The sequence below is a fragment of the Athene noctua genome, chromosome 2 (assembly GCF_965140245.1).
Source record: "Athene noctua chromosome 2, bAthNoc1.hap1.1, whole genome shotgun sequence".
In the NCBI taxonomy this organism is placed as follows: domain Eukaryota; kingdom Metazoa; phylum Chordata; class Aves; order Strigiformes; family Strigidae; genus Athene; species Athene noctua.
In genome coordinates this window covers 35,651,708-35,678,171 of record NC_134038.1, presented here as the reverse complement: position 1 = coordinate 35,678,171, position 26,464 = coordinate 35,651,708, and the positions used below count along the sequence as shown (strand labels likewise).

General features: G+C 37.3%; 1 protein-coding gene across 2 annotated transcripts in view; it reads right to left on the bottom strand.

Moving 5' to 3' along the window:
• The window catches only part of STAU2 (staufen double-stranded RNA binding protein 2), a 170,581-nt gene that overhangs the window by 60,933 nt on the left and 83,184 nt on the right, over positions 1-26,464 (bottom strand). The window contains exons 12-13 of one of the 2 annotated variants that reach the window (XM_074898838.1): positions 19,036-19,343; positions 248-361 (exon numbers count right to left, since the gene is read on the bottom strand). In XM_074898838.1, the coding sequence (XP_074754939.1) occupies positions 248-361; positions 19,036-19,343 (422 nt within the window). The remainder of the gene's footprint in view (positions 1-247; positions 362-19,035; positions 19,344-26,464) is intronic. The other variant, XM_074898839.1, reaches the window with a different exon arrangement.

Below are 26,464 nucleotides of genomic sequence, written 5' to 3'. Positions count from 1 at the left end.
GCAAGCTGTTCAAGCTTTCCTAATATGTCTTAAAAATACATAAAGGCAATATAGCTTTGTCTCCTTTTCGGGTCACTCTTTAGATCTAATCAGGACTTCACTATGGCAAGATAGGCAAATCCCAGTGACAAGAACATGCCATATGCAAAGCACAAAGTGTGTTGAAATTTAAAATTTACTAAAGCTGACATTCTGGCCTTACTAGATATTAATAAAATTATAAGAGTGTGGGGTGAAGGTATTATACCTGGTCATGGCTGGCTTCAATGGAGCTTCCGATACCTTGGAAAGTCATCTGCACAGGAGACAGTGTCAAACAGGTCATACACTCTTTGCCATTTTGTCTATCACTGTAGTGTACCTATAACAGAATAACATACGTAATCTGCTAAACACCAGGTTTGTACAAGGGAGTCATGCTAAAATACTGTCCCTTTTCAACAAGTTTGTAAGAAGAATTCCAAACATTTACATTGAATTCATCTTTAATATAAAACAAGGAGTGTGTAAAATATTCTAGGCAGTCCCATACTGAACTGGGGCCAAATTTTCTGTGATATGTCTGTTGGATCGTTTTTTTAAGGGCTGCATTCTGCAGTTTCTGAGACCTTTGAGACTGAATTCAAGATATTGTATCTATATAAGAATCTAATTAGAGTTTCCAGCCTAGATGTCATTTTTAACAGCATTTTGTAGCTTAGTTATAAAACGTCCACGTAAATCATTATACCTCCAAAAACTTGGTAATAATAGTTTAATTTTTTCAACTGTAATTCCATTTCTACTAAAAATCCACTAGTTCTTTTGTCATGGCTAATACTGTATATTTGAATTTGATTTTCTAATTATCAATCAAAATGGCAGATAAAATGGAGAAGAATTCACATTCTTCTTGAGATGTCTAGGCTATACTTTTCTAAGAGTAACTCGTTCCCTACTGATGTCAAAAAGTGCATGTTGAACCTGAATTTTGCATGAATTACAGAGGAAGATAATGCTTCTACTTGAATTATTCTCCTTGTCTTCAGGTTCCCTTCAGACAGTTCTTAAATCCCCTAAAGAAAGGATGGATTTTAATATGTTGAGACAAAATTAAATTAAATGTTGCCAGTGTTTCATTATTAAGAACAGGTTGCTACTCATGCTGAATTGTTGAAATATTACAGTTCTCTACATAGCTCCTGGCTTCTAGACAGGCAGATCAAGCACTTTGTTCTACAGGAGAGGTGGAATTTAGTTTATGGTGGTAATTTACATTGGCTATGTGACCCCTGTCAGAAATGGAAAGAGAGATCAGCTCTGCTGGAGACAGACCTTTTATGTTAGTATCTATTTACAGCTGTATAGCTCTCAGGCAAAAGTTACATGATAAAGCCTCATCTTGACATTTAGGCTACAAAATTAAACTTTATTATTTCTGAAGACAACTAGGAACCATATAGAATTATTCCTGTGGAAATGATTTAGTGACATATATGATTCTAATTGTACACTGTGTGTATTAAATCCTCTGTGCCTAACTCAACTCTGCCACAGGTGCAAAACGGGAATACTTCAGCTGAAGTAAAACCAGTGCAAAACTGGCTGAGTGAGAGAAAAAACAAGTTGGTGCTATAATTCAGAATTACTTTGTTGACAACACATCAAAACAGTTTTGCTGTAGCCAAAAGTAAGATACAGAATGCAAAATTCTTGCAGTGTGTATAGAAATATTGATTTCACTCAGCCCTTCTCAAAGCTTTCTGGATTATCCTTGTCTCTCTTCCTCTCAACCCCCACAATATGTGCCTACTAAATTGCTTGTGGCTCTCTGCCAGAAAAGCCATACTACTTACTTAGAAACCACAGGAGGCCCCTTCACATATACAACGGTTTAACTTTGATTAATCGAAAGAGGTATGAAGGTATGAAATTTGGCTTGCAAATATAAACTGAAGTTCTTTAAATGTCAGGGACTACTGTCATGACAGACTTATCAAGCTTCCACAACTGTGGTATCTGGTTGCAAGCTAGATATTCTGCTGAGTACATGTTGTGAGAATGTGATGTGGAGAAATGTGGCAGAAAAGCTCGAGAGGATGATTCTGTACTGCAAATATGACATAGCAAAAGGGGCAAAATCTAGTGAGCAAGAAAAGTACATGTCTTAGAGCACATATGCAGGAATGGAAAAATGGCACTTTCTGAACTGTATAGCACTTTTGTAGGCTTGTTTTTAATTAGAATAAGAAGAGTAAGGTTGCACTTCACTAATGTTCACTGGAATAACGTAAGGCTAACAAGCTGAAAGAACAGGAGATATCCAGAGGAAAAATTGTGATTAGTATTACATGACACTATTATCTGCAATAGCCTATTTGATTCACGTCCCCTTTAGAGTCCCACATCGAAACTGCAACAAATTTAGAATTTTGGTATCTTTCTAGGCTTAACTTTCCCAAAGAAATTTCATGATGCACTTTTAGCCTCATCCGAATGTATCAAGGCCATTACTTTGTAATTTCTTAGACATCAGTCCTCTAATTATCTCTTGCCCTGTTGAAGCTCTTCAGTTGAACCAAAATAAACACTTTCTATGTTAATAATATGAATAGTGATATAAAAAACAAAAGACTGGACTTTGAATGGGGGACAGAATAAAACTTTGTCCTTTTATCAAATCCCTCTAGTCTGGAGAATTGTGCAGTCAGCAGAAATATTCAGATTTCTTCTGCATTTGGCATGCGTATGTGCAATTTCCCAGTAATCCTGTTTTGTTATTTATCAATCCAGCTGCTACATTCTTAAATGCTCTATTTTATTCCTTTCTTCTTCAAATGTGATCTATGATCCAAAGTTTGGGGGTTTTTGTCAACCAAGAGTGCTAGGTATTTGAAGAGAGTGTCCAAAATAGGCACTCAGAAAGAAATGGTAGTAGTCAAATAGTTATCAAATAGTCTGAATAGCAGCACATGCTTCTAGGTTTCAGCTAGCAGTATGTTGCAAATATTTCAGTTTATATGTCCATGCTATTATGACTAAGTATAGGAGGAACGTGCATGTCTATAAAACTGGTTTAAGAATATCGTATCTTGTAAGGCAGGGGAACGGGGGAACATGAAGGCACAGAAAATGCTTGATTCAGCATCTGCTATCAAGGAGCGCTGAGTGAAGGCTGGCCAAGTGCTCCAACCATGATTATGTGGCCATTCTTGGAATTCATGACTACAATAATACTTTTCTAAAAGTTTCTTGGTGCCTTAAGAGTCAAGAGTGCTTAACTACAGCTCATCTCTGCAGTAGCTCTGTTAGACAGGTAAGCACGCTTTGTGGACAGACGTTAAATGACTCATCCAAATTCACTCTGATCTGGCAGGAGTGAATGGCAGTACTGGGACTATAACCCACCATTAAGGCCTCTGGCCTAACCACAATTGGTCATTTTCCCTTTCCATATATTACAGAGGTAAAAATAAAAGAGTTATGAAAATAATTACTATCTATGTCCAGGAACTAATTTTCAGGCTTCAATTATTTGTAATACAGGGACACTCACAAATTAGCTCAATGCATTTTGAGGATTAAACAGCAATGAAATTCTACTCATTAAAATTCAGAATGTTTTATTTGGATAACATATAAGCAGATATTTTATAGAACAGCATTAGGATCTTGTTAGAAAATAATGGCCCACATACAGATGTCTGTAGTAAGGATTGTGCAAGTTTCTGAGTAAAATGCAAGTCTCCAGCCTCAGACTACGAGTAATTTACATGTAATTCTCCTCTAAGGTATGTCTACGCAGCACAAATTAGTGCCACAACAACAAGATCCTGGCAATAACTCAAATATTGGAAAAAGCATACGACAATGCTAGCTTTTCTTCTGGGTAACCACATACGTGGAGTACCTGAGATAAATAACCTATAAACACCTCAGGAATCCCAAACACAGCACTCTGTTGTGCTGTGTGGGCAGGGTAATAAACCTCTGTGTGTAAAACAGAGTGCATCCTGGGCATCAAAATAATGAAATAAATTCTAGAAATAATTTTTTCCACAAGTACATGCCATGGATTTACTAATGCATGTATGCTTTCATGTTCAGTATTCACATAAGATGCAACACTATATCCTCTTCACAGACTGCTTCAGTCAGGAACATGCTGCATGGTATGAGTATGTATGGAGGGATACTACTAACCGGCGTATGTGTATAGAAATGTATGTGAAGGTCTGAAACCATTTGACAACTATGTTGAAATTTGGCCCTTGTTTTTAATATTTTAAATTACTGAAGAGATACAAATATTTTGATGGACATTTATAGCTTCACATAAAGGAAAACATAAGATGAATGTTTACAATGTTACAACTGAATGTGGAATGGCATAGCCAAAATTCTTAACCTTATATGTTATTTTATAAAGGAAAGACTAAATTATACTGCATAAGAAATTACATTTAAGGATACTCTCATCATAATGCTGCTGCAAAAGCAGGACATTTCCAATTTATTTCATATTTCCTGTTTATTTCATACATAAAGATGTCTCTTGAATCTAGCTTTCCTATAATACCTTTCCCTATGTGCAAATGTTCTAATAGAAACTGTAAAAATATTGCAGAATTTGTCTTGCAATAAGATACTTTAACATACTGGATCAATATGCAATTTCAGATAATGGCCATAGTTAATCTGCATAAATTATTCTGTAAATACAATGTCCCTAACTTCAAGAACAGGATAGTCTTCTGGTTTTCAGCGGGCACTTCTGAATGTGAACATCCGTCTTTTTGCATGAACAAGGGCTATGGTTTACTGATTCACAACTGGGGAAGGTGAGAGATGTGCTATACCATGTAGTAGTAGTTAAGCTTAACTATAACATACTAAACTACTGCTAGAAACGAGCTAACTGTGCATTAGCAAGAGACTGAGGGGAGCAAAAATAAAGGCTACTATTTTCACACACTGCTGCTTAGATGTTCACAGTTTGAAACACAACTTCTGTCTGGCCAAACACTTTCTTTCTTGAACATTTAATAACTTAAAAAAATAATATGAATTACCAAAAGAAAGAAGTAATCTGTGACACTGGAGTTCATGTTTCCAAACCAAAAACTACTCTGAGTCAAAGCATCAGCAGGAGTCTTAGAATGCTAGACAGAAATAAACTAGGTAATAAAATGCCATTATGTTGAGCAATGCACAAATCTTCTGGATTGACAAACCCGGACTATTTTGTTAGAACAAAGGATGGTATTCCTTTAAATCTGACCCTTAAAGGGAAAGCACCCAATTTACTTCTGAATTTACAGAATAATTTCCAAGATTTTACATAGGTTGCTTTGGATTTACAGCAACAAGCAAGACAAAATGGGCTCAAAAATCAGGTGTTAAAATAGTAATTTTGAATAGGACAAGAATCTCATGAAACATTTTTCTTCCTTTAGCTTTCCAGTGAAATGCTTTTACCTTTCTCTTTCTGTTGCTCATCTGCTGTTAGTCATGCCATCTACTAAAAAAAATGAAGCAATCCTGTTTGTTTGAGCTCAGACTATGTTTCATGAATATTTATTGGTGAAGGAATACTCTTGGCACAAAAGTAAATTAAATATACTTGCTCATTTGAACCATTTTCTCAAAGCCAACTTTAGCGGCTCTCACAGTATAGTATTCTAGTGCTTAAAAGTGTGAATCCTTGTATTATCCATAGAGCCTACCTAAAAAATAATAGATTATTCTTTTCGGTCACGGAATAGCACGAGAGAGATTCCTAATGCCACTTTGCATTCTTACTACCTGCTTTACAATTCCATATATTTTATTTGTAGAACAGGAGTACAGTAAAAACAGAAAAATAAAATTGGGGGAAAAATCCCGTGGTATGAACAAAGTCTTTTACAAAAAGTTGAAGCATAAATACAAAAACCAAGACCAAGAGGAAAAAAATTGTCCCAGATGAAGAAATAAGACATACAATTAAAAAAAATTTTTAAAAATCAGAAAAAAAAAAAGCGTTGAATCAAACTGTTTCCTGCAATGCTGGAGTTCCTTGATGTAGTGCGATTACTAAATATAGTATTTTACTAATCTCAGCAGGGACCTGGCTAACTGCATGCCCGTCAGATGTTTTTAATGGTCACCCCCTGTGGAACAAATCTAAGTAGTGCATGAAAAACACCCACATTTTTAAAAGCCCCCTTGCTAGATCATTAAGGAAAGATAAAGGCTTGTACATTCGGATGTGATATATAACACAATCATTGTGTCAAGAAAACATATGTTTGATTAGCGCGCCTCAGGTTCATTAATCGCTGTGTCTGCTTCACAGCAGTGGGCAAAGTTTCCACCGTAGCTACTGCACGGAAGGGTAAAGACACTCAGTAGCTTAAAGACTGACAGTTCAGCAGTAAATCTTGAGCTATTCCAACATGCTCCCCTCTTACAGAGTTTGAATAGCAGCTGTAGTGTAGTCTTAAATCTTCATTAAAATACACTCCTAGCATTTAGACTAAGAAATAAACCTTTACTGTACCATAAATAGGTAACAACAAGCTGACTAAAGGCATTGTCACAGGTTACTGCAACAGTATTTTATGTTCCTGGCTATAGTAAGGCAGACGCTTGACACCTATAAAAACATGTGAAGTACAAATAAGAGTGAAAAAACTTACTTGATACAGTTCCCAAAGAGAATATATAAAATATCTGCTAAATGCAAAACAAGTTTATCATCTGAGCCACAAAGAAGCTTGTACATCCTTTCTTCCATGCTACTTGGATATCCTCTGAACTCAGAGCTCCCATTTCAGTGATGCAGGAGATCTGGAAAGTTTGGCCATATATTTTGCTCAGTCAAGCAAAGGAGACCCAGCTCCATCCTACCTCTGGATGTGATGGTTTGCTCTAATTAAGAGAAAATTATCTAACACTGCTGCTGTTGCAGCAGCATACAGGATAATCAGTACTGTGCTTGCTGTTTACCTTCAATCTGTTAAACCTTAACCCAGCAATGTATTTATAAAGACAGAGTTCCTGTGGAGCACGTGCAAAGTGAGCACTATATTTTCAATGGCTGGCATTCAACAGTGCAAAGAGACCTGTTTGTCTGATAGGGACACTGAAATCAGGAGGTGGGACATGGCTTTCTATAAAAAATTACACATTGACAAGTACCTTGGTACACTGCTCATTTTATTCTATTACTAAGATACGTATTAACTTATAGACACAGTAAAGAGTAGTTTAACTACACTGATCTAAAATACCGAATACAATCTCCCCCCCCCAAAAATGAATAAGGAAAACTTGATAAAAAATGATAAATTAATTATTCATAAATTAAAACACTGACAAGCACTGCAAAATAATGTAAGTTATACCTGACATGCTTTTTGCAGAAAAAACTTGTCTGTCTCTGATCCATTCACACATAATTATTCAGGTAAATACTATATTTTCAGGGAAAGGAGTTGAAATTAGTTTTATAATTCACAGTCAAAGGAAATCTAAAAAACTGGCAACTCTGAGATCTCTCATTTTCATCACGTAGCCTAAAAAAAGAAGGGAGGTGAGGGATTTTGTGTTCTGCTAATAAAGTACACAGAGGATGAACACAGTATGGAGCATTCATGGAGGAGCCTGTGTCTCGGGCATCATCCTGAAAAACTGACTAAAGGGAAACTTGTTTAGTTGGAAGAGAGAAAATAGTTCAGGTTTAAAATCACTTTCTATAAGAAGCATCAGTGAAAATACATTTTCATATACCCTCTTTTTCATTATGAAGGTTGTCACTGGAGTGAAGAGTGAAGCAAGCATTCTATTCTCTGTTTACAAACTGCATGTGAAAGCCCCAAATACTGCATTAATGAAGAGGGAACAGGATGGCTGTGAAGCTGAGAGTACAAAACTGGCTGCCTGAGTTTGCTCAAAAGTCTGAAGCAGTGGTTTTGTGAACTAACCTAGATATAGGGCAGTATACAAAAAGAACCACTCTAACTAAAACAAAAAACAATCATTTCACTTCTGAAAATTATCCTGCTTCACTGTGCTCCCAATTCTGAATGAGACTGAAGGAGACAGCAGCCAAAAAAACCTCCGAAAGCCTCAGCTTCAAGTCACAGTGAGAGGAATAAACTGTAACTCGTCTCTTTTTTCCTTCTTCACCTTTTCTTGCTGCTTCTCTTTTTAAGGGTTTTTGCTTGAGAGTTGAGTTCCCTTATTATAATTAAAGCTAAACTCCAGTCTGCTATGAATTCACCATTGCACCTTCACATTTTTGCCAGCTGAAACTTCCAGTCTTTCAAAGTTTTGGCTGTATTCCAAGCCAAGGTCCATAGCTAAGTTATCAAGTCACGTTAGGATTTACTTAGAAAGATTCTGGCAGGGAACAGAGCCTGGTGCATTTAGTGCTGGCTGCAGTGCTTGGAGAGATCCTGACAGCTTTTAAACTTTCTCATATGTAAACCCCCTAAATTATAAAATTGGTTATGCAAATATAATTCACATTTTTTCCATGAACCAAGTTATGTGCAGGGATATGTGGGAGGATTTTAATGGTTATTTGCAAGATGCTGAGGATAAAAGCTAAAATGTTACCAAGGTGACATCCACACCACACCTGGGGACACATGCCACGCCATTAGACAGTTATTCTCCATTTACCTTCTTTCCTTTTAGAAACTGAAACAAAAAAGAAGCACCTGGATGTTTCTGGAGGCAAGAAGAGCAAAACTTTAGCAGCACTTGAATAAAGGGCCTTCTTCCCTGTAAGAGGGAGAGAGGTAACAAAGGCCAGAACAGAAGAAAGCTAGTTTAGACAGATTTCTGGCCACAATCCACATAGTTGGAGACCTCATGTCAGAAAATTTACTGCCCATCAAACTAGATTTGTATTTTTTCCTAATTCTGCATATTCTTAAATTAATTCTGAAATTATGCAGCAAATATTACCTCCTGCAGTATTCTCTGTGAATGAATATGCTAGGTTCCAAACTTACATATCTTTTGTTATAGAAACTGATATAATTCTTATGGTTATTGTTCTGTAGAATGACTACCATTATTTTGACTTCCTTCAAGATCAAAAATGGGGTAATATGTACTAGATGGTTTACAGTTAGCAGAAACATTTCTGAAATAAATGGAAACTAATAAAACCACTTCTCGTATATTTACACTGGGTCACTGCCATCAGTTGTGGTACTGCCTACTTTGTCTCTGAAGTTAGTTGAGTTAGAAACCCTTATAAAACAGAATGCAATGAAGTCCAGGTGATTTGATTTTTATATGAAGTGCTCTCAAAAACAATTCTTGCTATCAGCTTGTTCTGTTTTATCTCTCCCTCTATTTCACATTCCCAACATGGTTTTTTTGGCTAGCCATGTATAAATCAGGGTTTGGAGGCCCTGAAAGCCCTTACCTACATAACATAGCCATCTGATTTCAAGTTGATTTTCACCTTGACACCTGCAAGTTTCTGAAAGACAGACAAGGACTCTCAGTTAACAGGTTGCCTGATGCTGTGCAAATCATAGATGCCACTAAAATTATCAATAAAATCCTGACTGACATGCTGCCTTGCTTGGAGGAAACTTCTTTCCCTGTTAATCTGTGTTACCTTTACAACAAAAATAGCAACTGTCTTGAATAAATGGGGAAGTCTTGTAGCAAATAACCTGATAAAAAAGTGTAAGTTTTCTTCAGAGCACAAAGTGAGTTCACACAGATAAAAGTTCTCCTATTTCCTGACTTCTGCCCAGTGGTACACAACTGTAAATATGCCAGTGAAGCGTAGAAAGCTGTACTGGTTTTGGCTGGGATAGAACTAATTTTCTTCATAGCAGCTTTATGATGCTATGTTTTGGATTTTTGATCAAAACAGTGTTGTTAGCAATGCTCACACAAAGTCAAGGTCTTTTCTGCTTCTTAAACTGCTCTACCAGCAAGTAAGCTGGGGGTAAGCAGAAGCTAGGAGGGAACACAGCCAGGACAGCTGATCCCAGCTGACCAAAAGGATATCCCACACCATATGACACCATGCTCGGCAATAAAAGCTGGAGGAAGGGGGAGGTTTGGAGTTACGGCTTTTGTCTTCCCAGGTAACCATTACACATGACGAAGCCCTGCTTTCCTGCAAATGGCTGAACACCTGCCTGCCAATGGGAAGTGGTGAGTGAATTCCTTATTTTGCTTTGCTTGTGGGTACAGCTTTGCTTTAGCTATTAAACTGTCTTTATCTCAACCCGTGAGTTTTCTTACTTTTACCCTTCCTGTCTTTTCCCCCATCCCACCACGCAGGGTGAGCAGGCAGCTGGGTGGGGCTGAGCTGCCTGCTGGGGATAACCCATAACAGTCCTTTCTGGCACCCAATATGGGACACGAGAGGTTCAAAATAACGACAAATTTGATCAGAGTATGCAAGACCCAATCTATAGCTGTTTAGGTGCTAATTGTCAGGCTCCCGTGCTCACCATGGACCTTGCCTCCAATGCTATATATAAAAGTCTAGTACTTGTTAGTGGCTGCATTTTTGCTTCTGCAGTTTCCTGTACTCCTTATCATGCTATTCTGTTTTGCCTTGGAACATACTGATAACAGCAATAGGCTGGCAGATGGCCAGGGCACTGCTGCTACTCCTGTGCTGCTGTACTGGGCAGGCTAGAACCCAAGTCCAGGGGACTGTGACTATGGATAAAACCACGCTGGAGCAAGCACATCCTGAAACATATGTGGCCATGGAGTAGGCCATGCTGGAGCAGGTACACCCCCGAAGGAACTGTGGCCCATGGGTAAGGTCACACTGGAACAGGTACTCTCCTAAGGGACAGTGGTCTGTGGATAAGCCCATTCTTAAGAAGGTGCAAGGGAAGGAGTTCATGGTAATGTTAAACCCTATGGCCTAGTTCAAAAGGACAAGGAAGGGAGATTGTAATGGATATACCTCTTAATGTAACTCATGATTCGAGTTGCATTTTATAGGCAGGAACCACCTAAACCAACCGAGGACAAGCCTCAGACGAAGTAATGAAAGCGCAGGAGTGACCCAATCTGAGCTGACTTTGGTGCTAAATAACCCCACACAGCACACCACCTCTCATGTCCTGAGCAACTACCATAACAGATGGAGCCAAAGTCATGGACTAAATGAACTCAATGGACATTTGTGGACTTTTTAAAGGGGTGGCCCATAGACCACCCATATGGCCATAGGGAATGATATCTGTGTATATATCAAAGGATGGCAAGGGTAGGGTGGACCTACTGAATAGTGTGGGACCTGCGCGTGATGTAAATGTGATGGAATAAGGGGTGGAGAATATACTGGTTTTGGCTGGGAGTTAATTTTCTTCAGAGCAGCTTGTATGGTGATATGTTTTGGATTTGTGACCAAGACAGCACTGTTAGCACATCCATGTTTTAGCTATTGCTGAGCAGTGCCCACACAGCATCAAGGCCTTTTCTGCTTCCCAGGCTGCCCTGCCAGCAAGCAGGCTGGGGGTGGGCAAGAAGTTGGGAGGGGACACAGCAGGGACAGCTGACCCCAATGGACCAAAGGGACATCCCACACCATATGACATCCTGCTCATCTGTAAAAGCAGGGGAAAAGAAGGAAGAAGGGGGGATGTTCAGAGTGATAGTGTCTGTCTTCCCAAGTAACCATTATGTGTGATGAAGCCTCGCTTTCCTGAAGATGGATGAACACCTGCCTGCCGATGGGAAGCAGTAAATGAATCCCTTGTTTTTCCTTGCCTGCACATGCAGCTTTTGTCTTTATCTCAATCCATGAGTTTTCTCACTCTTGCTCTTCTGATTCTTTCTCTCATCCCACTGGAGTCAAGTGAGCGAGCAGTTGTGTGGGGTTTATGCTGCCTGCTGGGGTTAAACCACGACAAAAGTCTGTAGTAATTTGAACATCAAGCAATATTTTGGTAATGGGTGAAAGTGCAAACTTCACATTAGGGAAAAAAAAAAAAAAGGATTCAGAAGAGACATAAACTGAGATAACGAGGACTTTGTCAACCATTTCTACAGGTGTGAATACTCCCTGTGGGTAAAAGACAAATATTGTTGTTGAAATTATTGTACTGGCCACTGAGCCTGTCACAGTACAAACGCACAGGAAGATGATGCAAAAGGCCAGATTTCAATACTTTCAGTGATGACAGAGCACATCATTCCACACATCATTTTACAGAAACCAATGTAACCAATGAGCAGGTACAGTATGAGTGAACTGGACTATGACCCAAGGCACCAGGACAGGAGCCAAAAGCCCTACTCCACAGGTTGTTTTGCAGAAGCAGGTATTGATAATACATGGCAACACAGTCACTCTTGAGCTACCTCAAGAGGTTTCATGAATATTTTAAAATATAAATTCCCACTGCTCTTTGAGTTCTAACATTAAGGTGAATCAGTTGATCACAGTTCCCTCTGGTCCTGACTGTACACTATTATTTTAGAACAATTTCACTAATATTCACAGTCTGGTCAATGCTGCTGGGAAAGAATTCTCCAGTGCCTTGGGCAGGGTGGGTGGGGTGGCTAGAGGCACAGTTACATACATAGAATTATAGAGGGAGTTGACCCAAAATGTGGATGAAGCAATATTTGATTTAACAGCCTTATTTCAAACGTATTCTCTAATGTTAATCTACAAACATTATAATTTTTTAATCTCCTAATTTCCCCTGATTTTTGGAGATAAGATCTTCTTCAAAGAAGCATTTATATAAACACAGCTTGCTGACATAGCCTTCAAATCCATTCTACATAAATGGTACCAGGAAGCCTGATGTTGTAATTTCAAAAACTTCCTTTAATTGTTGTTCAATTTTTCTAATTTGAATGAGTGATGAAACTTTTGTACTCCACAGAACTAGCCCACTTGCTGGGATTCCAGTCCCAAACTGACAATTGCCACAAACCTTTCCACAGCCTACACATTTGAGGACAGAACACTATTGTCTGGATTCACATTATAGTTTTTAGCGCTTGCTACACTCTCCCTCATTGGCTTTGGCTGGAGACTTGCTAAAACACACCTTTGATTCATTCATCTGTGGGGAACTTTGAAAATACACTCTCTCTGACAACTAATATTGTTAATTACAACTATATTCATTATAATAGATTCAGTACGTAGAACCCTTCCCCCCAAAACACTTTTTTTTTTTTTTTTTTCTTCTCAAAAGTGATTTGGGGGAATCTGAGGAAAATCCTATCAACTATTCATGACTCATAATTTGGGTTTTGTTCAGTTTAGGACACTGCAGAACCATTTTACCCCTAAATAAATGACCACTTGAATACAATCACCACAAAAATTATTAAACTTTGAACTACAACTTTTGTAGCATAAGTTCAGTAGATAACTACTGAGGAAGACTGGAGGTGAATGGCATAGTGAGAAGCCACTTTATGTAAAGCAGTAAGCCATGAGAACGGCTGAAAAAGGCAAAGAGAAGTTGCTGCTTTTTATCCTGAAAGAAGAATGGAAATGAAAACAAGAAGAAAAAAAAATAAGATTGTCTATTGTGGACATTCGGGATGGGAAGGTAGTCTATAGCCCATCAGAGACCCAGAGGCAGGAAATGCCCACTGATTTTCTGGGAAAACACAGAAGCTTCATTTTAACATTCTGTTTCAAAGCCCTCTATTGAAGCTTTCACCTCCATCGCAGCATTCTTCTTAGCCTGTTTTAATTTCTTCCCATTGGCCTCTTTAGCAGGAAGATTCTGCTTAGAATGAGATGTGATACTGAGCATTTCCCAGAATGCTTCCACTTTACTTCTATTCACCAAACAATAAAAAAAGGTCTCATAATCCCCTTTAATGTAGCTACTTGAACCAATGGAGAACGCATGGGGTTTTTTCATGTTTGTTTTTCTCCTTAGCCTTGTAATCCATACCAATGAGTTCTTGCAGTTTTCAAAGTTAATTCAGAGATCTGTGTTCTTCAAGAGCTCAAGAGACTGGTAAACGTCTTCCTGTAGACTTCTCCTTCTTATTTGACTTTTTTTTTGTGAATATGACAAGTTTATGGAAAATTTCAAAGTGCAGTCCTGTTGCCACAACTGGTATGTTAATCTGTTGCCTTCAGAGATATAACAACTTGTACAAGTAAATGATCTGGCCTTAGTTTTCCAGTCCAAAGTTATACTGAAGATCATAAAAAAGAAATATCCTGATGTGCTGGCAAAGACTGATGAAACTTCAATGGAAAAAAATCCTGCTTGCTGTGGGGAGAGAAAAAGACTGAAAAGGGATAAGATGTTGTTTTTACTGAGGTAAAAAACAGCTTCAGAGGTAAGAAAGAAGCTAATGTCAAGACACTCAGGGAGCTCTTGCAAATTAAATATGCATAATTTGTTGGGTCACGTAATGAACAAGAACTAATGCAAGGAAAGCTGTTTCCATCTAGTGAAGTTCAATGAATTTTCATTTAACTATGAAAGCAACATTTACTAATTGTGACCTGCTTTGGAAAAGAACTTCTGAATTGAAATTGTTATTTCAGCCATCATCAATGAATCAGTGTACTTGCACACAAAATGTTAATGAAGGAAGCTAAAAGCAATTGTATAAAATTTTGATACAAAAGTTGTGATGGGATGATAATTTATATCCCAATTATTTCCTTCAGGCTTAATCCTGAATTCCTTGTTCATTCCTTTTGTATCAGAAATTCCCACTGAACTCAAACTTGATTTTCATGAATGTGTCTATATTCGCTTGAGAAAGAGTTTCAGGTCCAAACCCTTCATTATCAAAAAGACCAGGAACCATGAAGATTATTAACAAGTTCTGGCAGCAAATTTAATATTGGTCAAAGAGAAAGAGATCTTGGGTAAAAACAGGATAGATGCGAAGGTCACCCATCACCTTTTACTTGGGAAGCCAGGTGCCAGTTCTGTGGCGCTACATTCTCCAGCAGCCACAGCTAAACCTGAGAGAGACCATGAAATGGTCACAACATGGCCTAAGCTATGACCGAGTTTCACATATTATACTGAGTCTGCAGAAGCCAGACTTGTCCCTTTTTGTTCTTTCTTGTCAGTGGCTACATCCTTCAGTGAAAGCTTTGAGCAGACACAGAGGAAAGTACCATTATCAATCACACCAGAATGACAACCTGCAGCATGGGAGGACATGTCTGCATCAGACAACACAGTACAGGGCACAGGTCTCAAAGGTATGACTGACTTCAGGCAATGAGTTCACAGTGTGGGGCAGGAGCCCAAATTCACAGAACTATGGAGGTTGCCCAGGTTTACAACTGAACCGGAAGACAGGTATCTAATCTGCAGAGGTGTTCATGAAAATCCCAAGAAGCATCTACCTTTTTAGATGATTTTACAACTTTAAATTACTTGCTATAAGCATCCATAGTGCCTATGTCAATTGTGAAAATGGTATTTAGGAGGTCTTTAAAATTTTACCTGCTCCAAGACATTTGCAATTACATACAGATCGGACCAAAACTATGGCTCTTTCCTTGACATTCACTGAGGGTTGAATTTCCCTGAAATTTTCCGCACATGCCTATCTCAGTAGTGAGATTCAAGCAATCCTAGACTGAGTTCCAAATCCAACCTCCAACAAAGCAATACGAGTGTTTGTTTTGTTTAAAGACACCGCAAGGACAGATTTGAGCTCAGTGTCAACACTAACACAAGTGTCAAAATTTAGTTTAGGCTCACCTCTGCCAAAATTAAAAACCATGCACTGAAATATATGTAAACCTGACACAAGAGTGTCCAGCAGGACTTTTCTGTGTGTGCAGCCACTCAGAAATGTATGATTTTGCTACTGTTTGGAGAAATGAGAAACATTTAGAAATGCCCAACAACACTTAAATCCTTCAATGTATAAAATGGAATGGTTAACCACTAAACAAATGCAGAGGGGGGGGGGCGGGGGGGGCAGATATAAATTGTGTAACCATTGCAATCAAAGGAATACATCACAGAGAAACTATATCCTGTGTGAGCTTTTATTATGTAGCCACTACGGAGAAGAAGTTAAGATTGCTAAATGCTGCCAATGCAGCAAGCCAAGTATGGCAGCAGCCACGCACTGGGACTGACTGTGGGCACTCAATCATGGCTTTTTACATTTTACGATTTTTGCTTCATTGAAACTCCCAGGGGAATTTCCTACTGGACTACCTGCAACTTATGTTTTACCCCAGTAAAAACTGGAGGCTCAGATTATTCATGTGTAAACAGCTTCTCTAAATGTTTCCATTTAAATAAACCCTCTGAATAATTTACTGCGCTTACATGGTCAGCAAAAATAACTGTAACTTTCCTAATCTAGTTACAAAACAATGACCAAAATACCACACAGTCACTTAAAAATAACAATTTTACCAAAGCTGAATTTTCCTTTAAACAATCCCCGGGCAAAGTCTGCAAAAGAATTAATTGGTAGATCGTATTCATAAATATGAAGCAAGCACTAAAAATGCTTTATTCAGAGTTTGTAAAGGCTTGCTTCAAGTATTTGTGTTTAATTATTGCTGGTAATTTGAAGCCTGAGTCTTGAAAGCGTCCAAACTGAACACCTGTTTTTCAGTGACACCAAGCTGCTGCTTATCAATTACATGTATCTTTAGAATAATAAGCCATAAAACATTAAAATGTAATTTTTTAGTACTTTTCCATACATTGGTCCCAAAAATTCTTAATATTAAGGGCTTACAATAGAACATGGCTGAGATCATACACAAACAGTTTAGAAGAATTTAAATTAAATAACCACATTTTAAAGACGTGTCCCCTGAAGCTAAAGAAGTTCGAAAAAACCATTCAAATAAGCAAATAACATTTTTTTACATTTACAAATGAAACATCATATGAGTATTTATTGATTTTTTTAAAAATTCAAAAATACATTGTAACAGAACAGAATGTATACGTTCTTCAATGAAAGACAAAACTATGGTTATCATCTGGACCAGAATACAAATACATGCTAACAATTTAAAATCATTTTGGGTCATTCAGGAAACATGAAACAAGCTAGCTGTTTGCAAATGCAGTAGTTTTCTACTTAGTAAATATGCCTGAGAAAGTTAACCTGTAAAGAAATCAGCTTTTAAACTCTTAAACACAAAGAGCTTTCTAGGCTGAAATGGTGAAGAGACCTGTGATATGCACCTGACAGGCCACTGAGCCATTTCCCACAGAGATTCTGTTCACTGCTCCACCTTGGCTCAGCCACCCAGCAGTGGCAGAGTTTCACATCAATACCAGGCTTATTCAAGCGAGGTGTTAAAAAGCATGCTAAGATGCTGTAAAACCGTCGGTTACATACACAGCGGATAGATGTTAATAATTGAGATTCTCTACCAAACTCCTTGGTTTGTATCAGGGCCAAGTAAAAAGTAGTAGTCTAGTTTATGGATGAAACGGATTATATTTTTTGGCTCAAGGTAAGACCCTTTAAAAACAATTTCTACATAAGCATCTAGAATCAAAGCATGAAAAAAAAAAGGACAAACACAACTAATCATTTTACAGTAAGCACATACTGTAGGCAAGTAGGAATCAAAACAGTAACATAAATTGTGCATCGGTTTTATGAAAATAAAGTGTTACTAGTAGACACAAGCAATCTGACAAGATGTGAAAGTGAGCAGTGAAAACTTCATGGATTGAATTTCTTTTCATCAGAATTAATCTGTTTCTACTGCAGGCAGGTAACAAATGGAACTCAGGAAAACTGGATTCCTATTAGCAGCTTAACTCTACTATGGTGAGGCTTAGGCTTTTACCGTTTCTTATATTAAGAGACAATCAAACTAATGAATCAAAAATGACATTTTAAAAATGAAGGCCAAAAGAAAGCTGAATGTACATTTTAGACAGAAACAGCGTTAAGTCAAATCCACAACTGGTGATATCTGATGTACCCAAATGTAATTGAACTATGATGCTTATGCCAACAGAACATCCAACACTATTTCTTGGATTCTAGCAGCCTCTTTTAAATCACTTCCAACAACTGCATACTTCATAAATTACACGGGCTTTGATGAAAAAAATCATTATCAGGCATGCAAAAATTCTAACAGAAACCTCCAATTTCCAGAATTTGGTTACATGATCAAATCACATATGCTAGAACATATGAAACCAACTTTTCAAATGAAACAAATTCACAACTTTGAAAGGAAAAAAACCCAAAACCGAACCCAAACAAAAACCTATGACAAAGAAAAAGAATATTTCTACATAGCTGGTCCTATTCTCTGATGATGCAACACAGTAAAATGAACTACTATCCATATATGTGTGTAATTTTGCATGTAATGGTGATCAGGAAGAGGCTTCCTTTTCCCATCTTCCACACTGCAGAAATGACTGGATGTACTACAGAGGCTGCCACTGTCCTATGAAATGTAGGATATTTGCCATTGCTGGATACAGGTTATCAGTGCTGAAGGACTCATGTGCTGACCCAGCGCGGTTCATCTTACATTCTCTGGTACTGACTGCAATGTCAAAAACATTCTGCATTGCTCTGACACCAGGTCTGCTCCTAGGCTGCACCTTCTGATCAAAACGTTTTTATACAGGTTACAACTAAGAGGTGCAAGGTGGGAAGCAGAGTAACAGCTTTAATGACCAGGCCCAGAAGACAAACGCAAAGTTAAGGTGGTGCGTCAGTACTTTCTGGATCAGAGTCGAAGAGAGAAACCAATGCCAGAGCAGTATGTAAAGCTTCTAATGCCAAGAGGTGAAGACTCTCAAAGAAGTGCAAGTAAGAAGCATAATTTAAGCCTGTAATTATTTAAGGAGAATAAACAAAGGAGAAAAAGATGGCCTGCAGTAAGGTGAATGGAAGAAAGGAACAAAGAAGAGGAGGAGAGACATGTGTATTGGTGCAGGGTTGTATCTCCTGGACCCAGAAACTGCCTTGGACACCAGCTAATTTTACAAGATAAGTTACATGCATGCCCACATTCAAGAGGGCAAGAGTGAAACCTTGATGGCAATGCTATGATTCTGGCTGAAGAGCTTCATTTTCCCCCTCCCATACCTGAAAGCCTTGAATCCTTGCCAAATACTCCAGCTGTTTTGAAGGCTGCACTGCAGAACAGGGGGAAGCAGGAGATATTCCTTTTAGACCTATGGCTTCAGCAGTTGGGGATGTTCCATTCATGAGAAGTTCCCTGGCAATCGTAGCTGTGCTATTTGTTGTAGGAGATATGCTGAAGAAAGAGCTGGAAGTCTGGCTCATTTCTTTAGATGACAAATAGCTTACAGTGGTACCAGGGGCTGATTTGTTGCGGCTTGCTTCCATCTCTTGATAAACATCAGGAGAGAGATGGAGTATTCCCTTTGGTGCTGAAAATAAAACCAAAGATCATTCTCATTATTCTAGAATGGGTTTGATGTGTAGACAATTTTCATTAACAGATTTTGCAGTGGAAAACAAAGTAAGCACTTTGAAGCAGTATCTTTTTTTCTATAGTAACTGTAAATGAAATTGCATAATTTGTTTAGACACAAAGCAGATTTGAAGGGCCCCTCTTCTTCCTCTTCCCCCACTCTTTTTAAGAGGGTATAAACCTGGACTTTAAAACTGTGGGTAGCAAGAATATGCAACATGAATAAATAACATTTGGAGATCTACAAACCACGAGGAACAGTTGCTACTTCAAAATAGTAGCACAATTGTTATTTGACTAGAATCTTCTGACTCCTACCTGATACAATAATTTAGGCTGTTATTTCACAAATAATTTAAAGTATGTTTAAATTTGCATATGAGTTTAAGTTTTCATATACAATGAAGCATTTATGGGAAACATGAGTATCCAGTTTGCTGATACAAGAGGAAAACCTCTTTCTTATTATAAATAAATTGAAAAATGAGCTCTAAATGTGTAATTTCATATTAATAACATACTTTAATCTTCTAGCATATATTTGAAAATAACATGGGTGAACCTAGCCATATGGCATTTCATTCTAGGGATGACAAACCTGTTTGTTAACTGATTTAGTAATCCCAAGACAAATCAAAGAGTTCAATGCTTAATTCATTTGCAGTACATATTGAATTCATCTCAGAATGTAAAATAAATTCAAAGAAGAGAAGAAAATTAATTTCTAGAAAGAATTCCTCTAATCCTAGTAGTGCAAGTAGTATTTTTAAATAAAATGTCTACCACATGGAGAAGACTCAAAAAATATTACCAGTAATTAATGTCCTCATTTTCAACTACATGGTGAAAATTGAACTTCCTCACTGCTGACTCAGCGAACTGCTTACAGGTGAATCTTTTAATTGATTTACTTCTGGCTTTTAAATTAATATTGCTTTAAGAAAGCTGGAATATCACCGTATACCATTCACAAAGATGTATGTTATTCATCTGATTGCTCTCCCCACCTACCTTCATGGGGCTGGGGAGCCTGGTTGGGCCCTGAAATTTAAAGGTGTTTTACCCAGTCTTACAACTGGCTCCAAAGCCCATGGACCCTGCACTGAACTCTAAAGATAAGCACAAATTCAGGACAATGCTACCGGCAAGGATGGAGAACAGGGTCCCTAAAATTTCTTTTTCTCCATTTGGGACAATTTAGAATATAACCTTATAGATAACAACTGTGTAAACATGCAGCATTATTTTACAGTGCATAATCACTACATGATAGGGTGATTTTATACCCTTTTTCTGAGGCTATAAACTCCAAGGCCTACCACTGCTCATATTTTTAAATAAACTTATACAAAAGATAACGTGAATGAAAATTAAAATAGATAATACAGATATTGATAGCTGACGTTAGGTTACAAAACCAAACAGCAACAATCATATTGAGTGGCAGTGTCCACCATCTCTGAAAACCTGACCACTGTAAATTTGATTTCCTATAAATATTTGAAAAACAGAAATGAAAATTGAACAAAAGGCAAAACAGTATACTTGTTTATAAATAATACATTGCCCCCCCAATAAATTTTAGAAAAACATAGTACAACGTTAAATTAAAAAAGTTTAAAGAAGTTTAAAATCAAGTCCAGTGCTGCAGATGTCTCTTCCATTGATGTAATATTACTTAAAACAAACATTTTACATGCTTTCTCAGCCATTTCACTGTTTTTACATGATCCACCCAAATATCTAACTGCTGTCTGGAACAATGGTTTGGAATACTTCCAGATTACTAGGCTTTCTAAATGTTAAAATAACTAATATGCAGCATATGATGAATAAAAAGATATTGAGCAAAGCATAGCAAATGCTCCTAAAGTACCGACTTTACTCTAATGGTGATGTTAAATTAATAATAGTACTTTTACACTTATGCAACACCTTTCTGATAAAGACTTCAAAGTGCTTTATAAGCAATAATTAATTTAAATCACACATTGGCTCTGAGAGGCAGATATTATATTACCATCATTGATTATCTCTGGAAACAAAGTAATGTAATATTTAAGACATTACATTAATATAGTTGCAAGCTATTAACTTTTTATATTCAGGGCCTATGTTTCATGAAGCTTCTTACAAGTTTGTTTTAAAAAGCCAATAAAAACTTGGTGCCGTCAAAAACTTCCAAGCATATATTAATTGTAATTAATTATTTTAATACATTATTGAGGATTTTTTAAATATAATTCCTCACTGTTGTCTGCTTACTTCAACTCTGTTGAACTGCAGAAGAATGTATATATATATATAACAGTTTAGTTACAGAATAAAGCTGCTATCACAAGGAGTATGACATCAACAGAGGAGTAAGTGTAAGAACAAAAGAACTCTTCAGAGATTATCTTTAGTCTTCAAACAAGCACTTCAATTAAAAACATGGGAGAAAGAAATACTACTATCCCTCTAACACCTTTATGTATTGCAGGAGAACATCTCTAGGTGAATATGTTCATATTTTTGTTAGTCTTTCAGCTAAAAAAATGTGGATTTACGTGTCCAGTAAATATTTATTCCATACTAACTTCACCATACTCCAAAGGTAGCACTGTAATTGTTAGGAGTCACAGGACCTATAATACTACCTTTTACCCCTATAACATTGCACCTTCTGCTGGACATTAACTTAAAGGTACATTCATGAAACATGTTAAAATAATTTCCATTTATATTATTTAAACCTGTGGGTAAATGTGCTATGAAAATATGCAGGCTAGCTATGCAATGTAATCACTAACATTTGAAAAACATGTCTTATTCATCCTTGGCAGTAATTGTTAGCAGTCTCTCACAATCTTCTGAAGTCTCCGAAAACTCTACACCAAAAACCTCTCTTACCTAAGAAGAAATTTCTTGATCTGTCATTGTCTACTTTTGCTGTCATGTACTAGACAACTGTGAAACAGTTTGGACTCCAAGGCAAGTGTACTATTAAGATACAAAATGGCCCAGCTATCCTTCACAAGCCTTCCCCTTGAAGTGCAATCTCAGTGATTTGATTCTGATTCTTTTCATAGCAGTAGTAGCAGAAGCAATCTCCAATAGACCTGTTGGAGTGGTGTTATTTTTATACCTACCTATTTCTCTTTAGGGTCCCCTTGGCTGGGAACTTCTGTTTGGACCTTCACTCCCTTCTGGAGTGCGTGGAAAACAGAACTAAGCATCGAAGGGACTTTCTGCATAGGGAAATGGGGTGAGGAAGGAAAACTGGCAATATCACCAAATGAGCCTCAGTGTAGTAAGACTCCACAAAAATGGAATTTGCTCATACAGGGACAGTGACAAGTTACCCCACAGCAGTGGGATACTAAGTTAAGTTCAGAGTGATGACAGTATTGCCTGCACACTCACAGGTATTAGTGTCTACACTAGTACCACTGGTGTCCCATTTTCAATTTTCTATTTCTGTCAGGAAGATCACAAAACATGAAAAGCTGAAATTTCGATTTTATCATTCAACTGCAGAAGATGACCTACAGAATCAGGCTTTTATTGTCAATCTGCATATATATATCAATGCTAATTTTATCTCTTTTCTCCTTGATCAACACTGTAGAGATACTCTTCCTCTGCCTTCACTCAATGACTTCTTCTGGTTTGAGGTCACTCACTGACTTGTCATTTTTATGGACACTCAGTATACTTGGTCTAAATGACAGCTTTATTCTATCCCAGAGAACTACAATTTTCTCCCTAGGCTCTCACCTGTCTTACAGGAAAGCTATACCTGTCGGTGTGTTGGAAGCAGTGTCAGCTGGTGTATGACTTCCCTCAACACCCCTGAAAAGCACATGCTCTTCCCTGCACTACAAGCTGTGATATGGGGCACCAGCATGAAGGAGTGCTTTCATGTCTTGTGTAATGATGCAAAGTAAGCCATGATATAATTCTGTATATGACATATAATTTAATATTATCATCCTAATATTTGAAATAATCCATCACTGAATGAAGATTGTCCATAAAGAGATAATCAGTATTTTCTGAACTGAATAAAGTAATTGACAGATAATCATCAAAAAGCTTTCTTTCAGATTATGCTGCCTATATTCACATTGAATAAATTCTTATATTGTGCTGCTTAAAGTATGTGGCAAAATCTTGTAGTAAGGCATTAAGCAGGAAAAGTTAGAGCCAGATCCAGTCCTGACTTCACTATTTTGTAGTTAAAATGGACAAAACCTTAAGAGGCATAGAGGACTTTCACACGTGATAATTCCTCATAATTCCTCCATAGTACTGGCAAGTTCTCAACATGCCCTAGAATATGGACCATTACAAATCCACTGAAAGCAAAAAAAGTGAATTTACAAAACCAAATAACTATTTCAGTAACAAGACTAAAAATGTAAATATTATAATAAAAAGAAATTATAATTTTATACTTCACTCAATGTAAAAGCCTATTTATATACTAGAATATTTTCAAATTTTGTTTTATTACCTCAGTAGGAACTCAGAAAACGTCAGTCAAACAATTCAATAGGCAAATAGTATAGCCATTACATTCTCAGTAATTGTCTACACACACAATCTTGGCTTGAAATACCAAGATGCAACCATTACCTACTTAACACAGCTATCTGTGGTATTTCTAAGTCACCAGCTACTGCAATATTCAGACATTAAAAAATGTTTTGTCATTACACAATGTCCTTCAATCAAAAGATCTCATCTACATGACCTTAAACAAACTGATGTTATATAAAGTCACTCATTAAAATACTAGCTTATTTAACCTTAAAATAACCAAGATGCTGAAGTAAATACTATTTAGTTTTTCACAAAGTCAGGTCTTGATATTCTTAATTTCACTGGAACATTTTCTGTACCACCAAAAAAGGAATTACATTATCACAGGAGACTTAAATTGTATACACTTCTGTAACATTTGGTGTTTAACTCATGTCAAGAAAGTCCTTTGAAATCTTCTGCAGCTTTACTGCTACTTGGGAACATAAGATTTTGTTAAAAATAAGACTGTGTTTGCAGTGGGGAGTTCCTACTGGATATTCTACGGTATATTACAATAGACAAATGAAACACCTACACCATTATTTTGACATTATAATTTCTGCATCATAAATTTCCAAAAATATATCAGTGTACTAGATAACCTAAGATTAAGATGAAGCAGGGTCTGAAAAGAACCAACCTAAGTGCAGAAGAACGAACAGTATTCTTATCAATAAAGAAGATCAGCAAATTGGAGCAGGAGCAAATCAAGCTAGTGAGCTGGCAGATCAAGGTGCTCGTAAAAGCTGCAAGAAAGTGATTTTTGAGGGGGTACAGCAATTAGGAGAGTGCCTAAGTGCAACCGGAGGTGACCTGTGCAGGCGAGACTATTCATTAACAGATTAAGAGGGGAATGAGAATTGTGATGATGAAAACAAAGGCATGACCCACACATAGAAGAGATGAAAGAATGAGCAAGTCTACTAGACAAGGACAGAGAGGTTGCTGAAGCTAAGAAGGTCAAGGGGGACATCAACAACCACAGCATAGGTATGAGTGAAGATGAAATCAGAGGAGGAGAAAGCGGTGGGGGAGTGGAAGTCATAGGGATAAGATGTTTGATGTAAAGGAAAGGGGATGGAAGAGAGAATGAGAATTAAGTCTTGGTTCTGGCAGCAAAAAAGCCTCAGTTCAAGCGATACAATTCTTCAAGGACATTGTTATCCTAGACTAAGGGTGAGGTACATGGTGGGTTCCAGGTTGGGGGGAAGGGAGTAGGAAACCTAGAAAATACTTCAGAAAAGTGGTAGTATTTAGAGAAAGACAGTATTGAGGTTAATTGTGTGATACTGCTCTGTTTGCATGGCTCAAGACAGAAATCCAAATGCAGATAATTTTATTACATTATTAAATCTGAATTTGAGTGTTAACATCAAAAAAGAGCTCTGCATTGCTATTTCACATGAGATTTTTACAAAGGAACAGACTAGCAACCTTGAACAAATGTAATTCACATAGGAATTTTAGGAGACTGGGAAAAGCAAGAGGATAATTTCTCTGAAAATATCTCTATCCACAGAGCTGGCTATCTACTGTTATGATGGCTGTTCCCTCTTTATACATTTTGCACATCAAGAGCTTAATGGTTAAGCAGTCTCCTAGAAAGCTGACTTGGGGTCCTTCTCAGCCTGAGGGCATCCAAACCACAGGCCTCACAGTCTAAGTGTATATTTCTTACATATGCACAATAAATACTACTCAAAAACCAGGCAGCAGGTTGTTTGCAACTTTTTTTTTTTTTTAAAAAAAAAACTGTATCTAAAATATGCAGAATATAATGTCTGTAAACCAGCCAGGGAACATCAGAATACATATCTGCACCTTCACTCACAAGTACTTTAATCAAGAAGCTACAAAGCTTGACAGACTACAATGTCACAATTCCTTTAGATCACTCCTCTGTGGATTTCCTGCATTTTGACAGCATCTGATTTTGTATTTTCTATCTGCTAATCATAATGATATTAGATACATTATCTCCAAAAGGCAACTGTCATTACCCAGATTACTCTGTACCCCATGAGTAGTCAGTCTCCTGGTAAAGAAGGAAACTAAATCTAAGTAATTTTCTGGGCATGTCTTTAAAACACTAGTTACTTTAGATACACACTGTACTTTAAACTCAGCAAAGAAAGCATTGCATCTGAAGATGTGAAACCTGCAGTACATTAAGCACTTAACTGAGCACCTCAAAAGGAAAGGAGAAGGACCAATTGCAGTTGTGGTCTTAACACACCTGAGTTGTGCCCAAACCCCACCTACACACAAAAATTCTAATTTGCATCTTGCCACTAGTTCTCAAAACAGCAAGGAAAAATAATCACACTCCCTTCCCTGTTTTGTTAATAAGAGGTGTTTTTGCACATTAGGTGTTTTAGAAGGTTTTTTTCCAACTATTTCAAAAAATATATGCAAATTTAATTGGCATTATTCTGGATAAATTATTATCTCCTCATTGCTAGATGAAACTGAAAAATAATACAATTATTAATAATGCCAAATATAGCA